Source organism: Lynx canadensis, chromosome X (assembly GCF_007474595.2).
Source record: "Lynx canadensis isolate LIC74 chromosome X, mLynCan4.pri.v2, whole genome shotgun sequence".
Taxonomy (NCBI): Eukaryota; Metazoa; Chordata; class Mammalia; order Carnivora; family Felidae; genus Lynx; species Lynx canadensis.
This window is the reverse complement of record NC_044321.2, coordinates 2,471,286-2,482,238: the sequence shown is the minus strand read 5'-3', so window position 1 is coordinate 2,482,238 and position 10,953 is coordinate 2,471,286. Positions and strand designations below refer to the sequence as shown.

Below are 10,953 nucleotides of genomic sequence, written 5' to 3'. Positions count from 1 at the left end.
CCTCTACTAGGGATCGTCCCCAGGAGTGAATTCTCCATGGCTGAGCCTCTCCATGGCTGAGCCTCTGCATGGCTGAGTCTCTCCATGGCTGAGCCTCTCCATGAGTGAATGTCTCCAAGGGCGAGCCTCTCCATGGGCGAGCTTCTCCATGGGTGAATATCTCCATGGGTGAACATCTCCATGGATGAATGTCTCCATGAGTAAGCATCTCTACAAGGGAGCTCCTCCACTAGGGAGCATCTCCATCAGTGAATGTCTCCATGGGCGAGCCTCTCCATGCCCATTCTTAATTCATAATAAGTATTTGGTATTGCACATATCTCTTTAAGCCCGAATGTACTGTATTTATTCTATTAAATACTGGTTAAAGCTCATTTTATTTTCCTGAGGTGTGGACTGGATCTCTGAACTTTGGCACAGCCGTTGGAATGAGTGGTCCATCCTGAGTGCTGATCTCTTAGACGGTGAACACCTGTGTATCGTGGCTAGCTGATACATGTGCTCTGCCTGTTACAATGGGAATGGCCATTCCCTAGAAGTTCCCGTGTCTACTGCTGTTTGAAACTTAATGGAATGGCACGCTCTAGAACTTGCGTACTGTGTTAACAGCTTCCCAACTGAGCTCACCATCTGATGGTTTGTCCAAGCGCTACACTGACACCATGACCCTCTGGGTTGACCATGCCTCAGCTGCTGCCCCATCTTGGATGACTGTGATGCCCCATCTGTAATGACTGTGATCCTACTGTAAGGAAATAGCAGTCCTTCTCCTCAGTTTCATGGGTAATGGTGCTGTGATGGTAGGCAGTTCCCCTCAATTATGACTCAAGGCACTGTAGACTGTCTGTGTATAACTCTCAGTGAGGTGTGCACACTTCTTTCCTTGTGGTAGATAAGATGCTTCCTTGGGACGTTTTTTCTTGACCATTATAGTAAAAATACCCATCGTCCCTTCCGCTGATGGTTTAGACCTTTTTCTCCCTCTCATGTAGACACCTCTGTGGCTTTTCTATTTAAGCCTAATCTGAATGGTCTCTGATGGGATGTTGATCCTATGATAGCCATGGTTTCCTGGGTAGTTGTATGTAAAGTGGATATTTATGTGTTTTTAAAACTAAACACACAGGTTTAGGATACATGCATATGTGCACAGACACACAGGTACAGGATACATGTGTAATCAATTTATTTAATCATTCAGAAATCCTGTGACACCAAACAGGACCTGAATGGTGATGGACAGAGAAATCCAGTAACACCAAACAGAACCTGAATGGTGATGGACAGAGACGAGATGGGAAAGGCGAACATGTTTATGAATAGAGAAAATGATGTGAGGCAGAAAGAAGGAACATACTCTTCATGCTGTTGATCCTGATTCCATGGGGAAGACCTTGTTCCTGGTTCTCAGTGATGCAGCTACAGGTGCATAAAACAGGAGAGGAGGTTGAGTTGAGTGGACTGTATGAGCCTCAGGAAGTACAACATCAAGGGTTCGGAGGACGTTTAGTTGACCCAGTGCACCAATCCCAAGGGAACATCATAGTCTCCATCCCTACGATATGGGGGGGACCCCCTGGAATTTTTTCAGGGATGTGTGTATGATGGGACCTTTCCTAATCAGGATCCCTTCCAACACTTTCATGATTTCAGAATGAATGTTCATGGGGATGGCGCATCAAACATGATTTTACAGGATCTTTGATGGAGTTACACTCTGGTCTTCTGATTGCAAAAGCTCTCTGGCCTCAAGACATTAGATTCAGCATGAAAGCTAATATTTCTGTTTGACCTTTCTTTCGCCCCTTTCTTCCCAACAACAGTGACAAATGGCATGTGTTAGCCTAGAGCACAATCGTAATTTGAGGCTCGTATTACTTTAAAGGTTTAACAATCACACTTTAAGGAAATCACGTTCTGCCAGAAAATACACATTGAATGCTTGTGTCATTGGCGTGGTAGGAGGGCCTCTGAGGTGGCTGTTGCAATTATGCAAAATTAAACACGGGATGAGCGGGAATAGTGCACATGGAGTGGTGACGCATTCGGACAACCCTCAAGTCAGAACTGACTGGAAAACTCATCATTTTTCCTGTCATCCCCACCAGCGTCTGGCTTTCCTGCTTCTCTGGCTGGAAGCAAGCATGTCACCTGGCTGGCTGTCACTGGCATGATTCTTGTGAAATAATGCTTGATCCCCAAACTGCTTTTTAGCATTAAATTCACCTCAACTGGTTTGCAGTCTTGGGGTAGAAAAAGTAACCTCATGTAACATAAAAAAGGTCTCTAGTGACATAATTACCGAGTTGACATAGCGGCACTGATAACACGTCATTCTTCCTTACAGTGTTCAGGACGGGTTGGTGCCCCTCTCATTTCTAGGACACTTTCCTGGGGAAAGACAAATACGAAAGGTGAATAAAGGAGCAACCCATCATGGCCATTTCCCAATATTTGTAAGGATTTCTTCTTTTAAATAATGGGTTTTATGAAAGATAATTCATGGAAGGGAAAATGTAAAATGAATCAGTTTTTTTTTTTTCCAGATAGCATATTTACAGGTCAGGTGAGAGAGATGTTCAGGGAGAAAAAAAAAAAAAAAATATATATATATATATATATATGTATATATATATGTGTGTGTGTGTGTATATATATATATATATATATAGTCACATTACCAGTTTTGCTCATATCTATAAGATTTTCTTCAGGAATATTGTTTCCTCTCATCAACTCCCTGAACTTTGCAAAGTCGTTGTCATCAGGATGAAGTCTTTTGCCTGAAAATCACCGTGCATAAAGCAGAAATTGCCCATTAGAACCCCTAAGAATTTCTGAATGCAGAATGAGGAGAATGAATGGGGAAATCAAGTCTTTTAACTCAGTCTCCAACAGTTGCCACTGACTTTGTCTCAGTGTCAGCTGCCTGACCTAAGTGGGTAGGAGCCGTTCACTGCTTTCTCCCTGTGTATCCCATGCACTGCCCAACATCAGCAGCGGGACTCCAGGAAAACAGCAGGAAATCCATGAATTGGGGGCCTAATCCATGAAGAATATCCAGCCTACCTCATCTCTGCCTACACCTCAGACTCTGGCTCTGACATGCACCCCTGGTTCTGGGCCCAAAGAAAAAGCAAGCACGGTTCTCACCTTCCCAACCATAGCCCTGTCACACAGTAATGGGAGACAGCTTCCTTTTTTATGAAAACCAGAGTTTTCTAATGCCTTTTTCCAACTTGAAACCTAGTATCTCAGAGCTGAAGCACCCCTCTCAAGCCCCTGGGGGTGGAAATCGTTGATGTTCACAATAGTGCATTGAAAGGATTAAACAGGATGAAGGTTTTTTGTTGTTTTTAAGTTTCTGCTCTGAGGCTGAAGAGTCTATTTGAAAAATTGTCATAAAATGAAGGAATTGGGGTCAACCCAAAGATAGCCGTGGCTTGAAATGAATTGACTTGTTAGCATATAATTTCTAATCAAACTGATTTTTTTTTTTGCATAAATGGGAATTGTTCTTAAATGTCTTATGATCTGGTACCTCCAACCTCTACTGATTTTCTCACTGAGAATGCTGACGGTAGAAATATTACCTGCCCAATACGATCGTCAGGATGATATACGTACCAAGCAACGCAAACATTTGTGTGGTGTGTCCTGCTCTGTCCACGTTGGCCGTACGTATTATGAGAGAACCGAGGCTGTCATAACCAATATGGAAAGTATTTCCATTCGTATCTGTGAGACAAAAAATATATATGTAAAATGTATATAAACTGTAGCCTGGCCTTAGTGAATATTGGAGATTGGGGATAATTTAGAGGCATGTGCCTGGACACATTTCCAATGATTGGTTGAACTAGAATTCAGGCAGACAAGAGTGGAAATATTACGCAGCCATGACCATCGTCAGGAAGATATACGTACCAAGCAATACAAACGCTTTTGTGGTGTTTCTTTTGGTGTTCACGTTGATTGCGGTATTTGAGGCTATAGAGAAAAAACTGAAAATATTTTGACTCGTATCTGTGAGTGAGACAAAAAATATAAATGTAATTGTATATAAACTGTAGCCTTGCCTTAGTGAATGTATTGGAGATTGGCTCTACCGTGGCCTAATTAGCATATTAGTAACACCATTCTCATATTGGTCCCTCTGACGATGCAACGAATGTTAGCATTGCTTATGACATGGAGACAAGGCCTATAAGGAACTTTTCCTTATTGCCCCATTCTTCCGATATTAAACATTTCACCCCTTCCAGTCTTACTAAAGTGTTTTCTGAAACGTGTTCCAGGGGAGCCAACGTTTTTTGAGCAACACGACTTGTTGTTATATGGCATATTATCAATACAAGTTTAAAATCTCTTTCTATTTGCCTTATCCCAGCATTGGAGATGATTTCTCTTTAAGACCAAAATTCAGTTGCCCTTTAAAACCCTGCATGACTGTGTGCTGAGTGCCTTTCCTACATTGGGCGATCTTCTGAGTCATTTGCGTCTGCCCCCTTAATCTAGGTGTATTACCCAACAAATTTCTGGCTGCCATGAACATGTGCATTTTTATTAATACGGTTTTACTTGTGACGATACACACATTCAGATCCCGCCTGCAGGGGCACCTTCCACTCTGGCTCTGCCCATCCACCCCGGCACGTGTACAAGAAAAAGAATAAGCATTGACCAACTTAGCGTCATCACCATACCTTCTAATATCCGTTCTCTCTTCTGCTCTCAACGTACACAATGCCTTAATGGAACCACTCATCAGGATTTTATTTGAAACTATGCCACTTTGTGTTTCCCATTCAAATAGCCTTAGTCAGCCCCAGCCAGAGACCAAGTGGCAGCTGAAACAACTTCATAGTTGCATGGACCTAAATCTTGCACAGGCCTGCTCTTAGGTCCATGAGTCTTGGGTTGTGTTGGAACAATTTAAATAAGAGTTTATACATCTCTTCAGATTCTTAGTAACCAAATGTTTTAATGATAATGTTATAAAGAAGGCCTTCGCTTGGATGGCTCAGTCAGTTGAGCATCTAACTTCCACTCAGGTCATGATCTCACGGCTCATGAGTTCAAGCCCTACATCGGGCTCTGTGTTGACAGCTCAGAGCCTGCAGCCTGATTCGAATTTTGTGTCTCCCTCTCTCTGTGTCCCTCCCCTGCTTGTGCTCGGCTCTCTCTCTCTCTCTCTCTCAAAGATAAATAAACATTAAAAAAATTTTTTTAAATGAAGGGCTTTGCAGAAAATCTCACTAAATAGGTTTATAGAGTTAGTGCAGGTTATGGAAGCAATGAAGTTAAATCTGTCTTCTGAGCCTCCGGGGTGGTTTCAGGACCACTGCTGGTATTCTGCTTGTCAGTGTGACACCTCACTTTCTCCAGAACAGAGCTGGGTAGGTTACAATTCCTAGCTCCAAAAGAGCTATTACAGTAAGTGCAGCTCATTCTCCCTTCTCAAGTTGTCCAAATCTAAGTTAGAAGGGGTTACCAAAAGGGAGAAAATTCAAGAAAAGATGGTAGAGGACGTTGATGCCTCAGGCAAAGGAAAAAATAATGTAAAGCTAAGAAGAGTGAAAACATAACTTAAAAAATCTACTGGGAACATAAGTTACTGAGGAATATGCATAGGGTCGAATGCCAGGCATATAATTCACTTTGTTTGCATATATATTTTACTTTTTACAAAGCCGTTGTGCTGTTTCTTATCTTAGATGAGGGCTGTAACCACAGACTTACACATCACAATTTTAATCAGATATTTAGACATTAGGCCATTTAAAATTTGGAGTGTTGTTTAGGGTAATTAAGAAGAGTTTAGAATCTAAGTGTTAGCCGACATCCCCGTTTCTTTTAACAGAAGGTGAGGTTACGAACAAATGTGCCTGGTATTAAAATCACTCCGATTTCCTCGGATTGTAGGTTAATCTCCCAAGAATGGAATGCAGTAAGATGTTTTAAGATGATGTTTAAAAAAGTATTCTCTTAAAGCAAAATGGTATTGATATGTAAAGTGAGGATAGACCTATTATATTTAGTTCCTAAGGCCATTTAAATTATCTTGAAACATTCTCATATACTCAAGAACTTTATGAAATAAACATCCTAAGCCCTTATGAATGATTTAATACTACTCAAAATTGGAAGGGGCCACCAATGTCCTATGACTTAACTGTGCACGACAAAATAAAGCGCTTGGATAGATAATTTAGGGGAGTGTGCCTGGTCACATTTCCAATGATTAGTTGAACTAGAATTCAGGCAGACAAGAGTTCCAGAAAGAAGTGGAGACTAAGATTTTGACCTTAATATCTCAGTAAAATACTTGTACTTACAACCAATATTGATAAACTTGTCACGCCCAATGGTTCCCACGGCAGACTTTTCTGTGCACAGTCCGTTCGTCCTTAAAAACAAAATGTCTTCGAGTGAGTCGATGAAAACAAACTTTGAACCACAATTAACATTCTCTTTGTCTCAATCGCACAAGAATCTGAATGAGGCATCATTTCAGTGCCTGTAAACAACATGCCATTTGAAAGAGAAGAAATACGTTTTCCACCATCAAAGGTCACCTGCCAAAAATGTCTTTGTCTACACATGGAATCAGGTAGTTCTAAAGAGTGACTATAAAACAAGTCATATTTAAAGGCAATTAAACATGAAGAAATATGAATTGTTAGAAAAGAAGGCAAAAAGAACATTCCCTTGCCTTAAAGATATTCTGGAAAAAGAGAAGAAGAGCCGTCAAGACGGTCTTTGGCGGTTCTCACAACGTGGGCAAAGATTTCTTACATAATATAATAGACAAAAGCACCCCCCAGAAAAGGGGGAAAAAATGATGGGCTTAATTAATCAGAACCATAAACTTGTATAAAAACACTACTCCGAAAATTAGACATCAAGTCACATATGTGTGCACACGCACAAACATACATACACACACAAGCAAATGCATAAATACACATGATGCGTGTGTGTGCTGGATGGAAACTACATGTGTATTACAAACAATTATATACGTGTCACATATATAACAAGAGAGTTTGTGTATTCCTGTGTGTGTATATGATAAAAAATGCATATTTGGAAAAACAGGAAGAATGAATACGGCAGAAATCGTAAAAGAGGAAGTAAACCAACTAAAATGGGGCAAATGGTTGAACAGACCCGTCATGCAAGAGTGACAGTGTAGGAAACCGTGCTCAGGTCGATGACTCATCAGAGACATGCAGGTTAAAACCACAGTGGGCTGGTGCCTCACATTCACGGGACTGCCTAAAATCAAAAGATGTCAATACCGAGGTTTAGGAAGAATGTGCTGCCGCTAAATATCTGATACGTTACTGGCAAGAATGCAAAAGGCACCGTCACTTAGAAAACAGCTTGACCCTTTCTGTGGTTAAATATGCTCGTGTGCCATGATGCAGCAGTTGTGGGCTACCGGAGAGGAGTTGCAAATAAATATGTGTCGGCACAGACATTAGTGCAGAGCAGTTCGTATCCAAGGTGTTCAAGACAACCACAAAGTGGAAACGTTACCCAGGAAGTGGGAAACGTACATATTGGTACATACACGAGGAACTTTGATTGGCAGTGACGCGAGTGACTGTTTGCATACGGAGACACGTGGATATACGTTCCAAACCTTATGCAGAGTGAAGACAGCAGAATGAGATGCATCGTGTTTAATTTCAGAGTGTGAAGTTTAATGCGTGTGAAGTTCTAGAAGAGGGAAGGAAAACACGGCATGTGAGGTGTTGCCTATAGATAACTGGGGTGATGGAAATGTATGCATCTTTGGGTGCAGTAGATGTACACGTAGGTCCAAGTTCACTGAACTATGCCTTCACATGGATACCTATCACTACACGTCCCTTGCGTTTCAGTAAACCTGATTGCAGGTGGGCGTCCAAAGGGAAAGTCTACTAAACAGAGAAGGACACAGAAATTTGAAAAATGAGAGAAAAAGACCCTAAGGTACTCTTTAAAAAGTTAATGAAAACTGACAGGTATATCTATTGGAATAGGATGTGTGTGTAACTTGATAATATGTGTATAATCGATTATATATTATATAGAACATATAACCAACTATATATTTTATATACAATTATATAATTGTATAACATTGCATATCTATTACATATATGTATGTATATAATCCCACAATTATATAAGGTTACATGTATATTACCTACGATGTATGTATACATGCAATGTTATATGATTATTGCATATAACATATAACCAACTATATATTTTATATACAATCAATTATATTATTAATTATATATTGTATTATATTACATATCTATTACATCTATGTACATAATTACATAATTCTATAATGTTACATGTATATTACATATAATGTATGTATATATGCAATGTTATATAATTATTGTATATAATATACTGCAGTTTTATCCATTACTGACTTCGTAGAGCCTTTGAGTGTTATTTATGGAACGCTCACTATATTGCAGGCATATACATTATTATTATTATTATTATTATTATTATAATTCCATATTATAATTGTATAAGATTTCATATTATATAACATGTTATATAATTTAATACACAATTATATTTATATATTTATAAACCACTCTCTCCAAACATAACCCTTTCTTTTCCTTCATGTCAGTCCCTTTTTATTTCTCATTCTTCAAAGTATGTGCCTGTGTTTATGTGTGTGTGAGCAGTGGAGACTGAAAGATTCCTGCATTCTACCTATAGCTTTAGAAATTAGGTCTTCAGAAACAGACTTCATTCGGTTTCTTATAATCCCCTGTCACCACCCCTTGCAAGTTTTCTCATTTCTTTATACTGAGAACTTTTTGAACTATCATAAGCTATCATCAGTTCCCCTGAGAAGATCCATCTGAACTCAGAAAGATAGAAATTAGCATTATACTTCCCACCTGCAATGTAAATAGATGTTTGAATCTTACAGGCCAGGATCTGTTTGCATGATTTGATGCTTTCAGATGCCCTATATTCCTTTGATTCCAGTGATACCTCCTGCTTCATTTCATTATCCTAGGAGTCGTCTACTGGAAGTCAAATGTTGGTGTGGAAATCATTGTTATTTCCAGGTGAATTCATCAGCATGTGTGATTGCTGGTGTTTTCAATTTAGCAATACAGTTCAGCTATGCGATCATTGTCATTTTCTGGTGCCCACTTTCCACCGCATGTTTACTCTTAGTAAAGAATTTCATGCATGATATTATTACTTTATAGATCTGTATCTGGCTCTGGTTTGAACAATGGAAGTACAAAAGTGTCTTCATCGTCTGTTACTCTTGAGTTCTTAATAAAATGCCTGCAGGAAAGTGAGCATTTTATAAATAATATTTGAAGCAGCAAAGGCTTTGGTGAATTTAATAATGATTAAACATTGCTACTTGGGAGTTCTTCAGGGTAGAGAATGATTGAGGCCAGTGTCGGGAACCCTATGGTCACAGGAGGTCCCTGAGAATCATCTCATTAAAGCAAGAAGGGTGTACTGAATTTCTTAAGAACTCAGAGCCTCACTTTCCAACATCACCGGGGTATTTCACTGCAAACATGCAACTCAGATGCCCTCTCAGGGCCATCAGATCAGGCCATTTCATTCTGTGCTATTCTTACATGACAGAAAAATTGAAGACGACTGTGCCATTTGTTATGTCCACATCAACTTTGCGCATATAACCGTGGAATGGGCCGTTGCTTATCTTGTCAACGTTGGTGGCTGCGACCAAAAGCGTGTTCCATTCTCCTGAAAGCTAAAAGCAAAGTTTCCATCAGAAACGTTGGTCCAGTTCTTTTGATGGCCTCCAACATCATCCAGCATGGGTTTCCCTCCTCTTTTGCATCAGCAGCGAGCTGTCTAACTTTAAGGAACAAAAGCACGATTTATAAAATACTGAGAAACCCAAGTCTGCAGCAGAACTAAAAACTCACATAGTCCTGAAATAGCACACTCGTTCTTATCAAATGCAAGAGCTCAAACCCAACAGCTCTTTGGCTGATGCACCTTCTGTTTTATAAATACAGGGGAAGCAGCCGGGTAATAGACCAGAGCAGACATGTACAAAAGAAATGTGTAAGGAGGTGGTGAACAGAGGGATTCCGAGTTTCCAGGTGCATGGCTAGGCTTAGATGCACATAAATTTGGATATAAATAGAAACCCCCCCAAAAGACACACACACACACACACACACACACACACACACCCAGAGGCACACACATGAAGACGTCCATGTCAGGTCAGCCTTTTTCTGGTACCTGTGTAAGGTTGTCTTGTAAAGGTGGGTGGCTGTCCGGTAAAGGTAGGTGGCCTTCCGGTAAAGGTAGGCGACCGTCCGGTAGAGGTAGGCGGCTGTCCGGTAGAGGTAGGCGGCCGTCCGGTAGAGGTAGGCGGCTGTCCGGTAGAGGTAGGCGGCCGTCCGGTAGAGGTAGGCGGCTGTCTGGTAGAGGTAGGCGGCCGTCCGGTAGAGGTAGGCGGCTGTCCGGTAGAGGTAGGCGACCGTCCGGTAGAGGTAGGCGGCTGTCCGGAAGAGGTAGGCGGCCGTCCGGTAGAGGTAGGCGGCCGCCACAAACCAGAACGACTCCAAGAAGTAAGAGTAGAATCTTCATCTTTCTAGCACCTCTTGGTTTCTCCTCTGGAGGAAGCTCAGAATCAATTACCTGCTGGTGAGAATCTTGACCTCTTTATATAGTAAACATCTGTGAATGTGGCAATGTTTATCTACTTGTCATTATTTACAAGAGACCGTTGTGCAACGCTGAAAATAAACATCATGTTGGCAGCAATGTATCCCAAAGATCTTTCAGACCTGGGTCATAAACCCCTCCAAAGGACGTTCCATAAACCCCTTCCATAAACCCCTCCAAAGGACGTTCAGAAGGTAGGCCTGCCTACAGGGTCGTTTGGATCAAGCCTGCATATCTGAT

General features: G+C 40.9%; 1 protein-coding gene across 2 annotated transcripts; it reads right to left on the bottom strand.

Moving 5' to 3' along the window:
- Nucleotides 1–1,162: 1,162 nt before the first annotated feature.
- LOC115507310 (odorant-binding protein-like) lies at nucleotides 1,163–10,702 on the bottom strand. 2 transcript variants are annotated; one of them, XM_030305602.1, is made up of 8 exons: nucleotides 10,285–10,702; nucleotides 9,645–9,781; nucleotides 6,339–6,409; nucleotides 3,928–4,026; nucleotides 3,628–3,738; nucleotides 2,682–2,783; nucleotides 2,303–2,391; nucleotides 1,163–1,419 (listed from the first exon to the last, which is right to left on the bottom strand). In XM_030305602.1, exons 1-7 carry the CDS (start codon nucleotides 10,633–10,635, stop codon nucleotides 2,351–2,353), a joined length of 912 nt encoding a protein of 303 aa, XP_030161462.1. In that variant the 5' UTR covers nucleotides 10,636–10,702; the 3' UTR covers nucleotides 1,163–1,419; nucleotides 2,303–2,350. The 2 variants fall into 2 exon arrangements, with proteins under 2 accessions (XP_030161462.1, XP_030161463.1); XM_030305603.1 differs by lacking the exon at nucleotides 3,928–4,026.
- Between the last annotated feature and the right edge of the window lie 251 nt (nucleotides 10,703–10,953).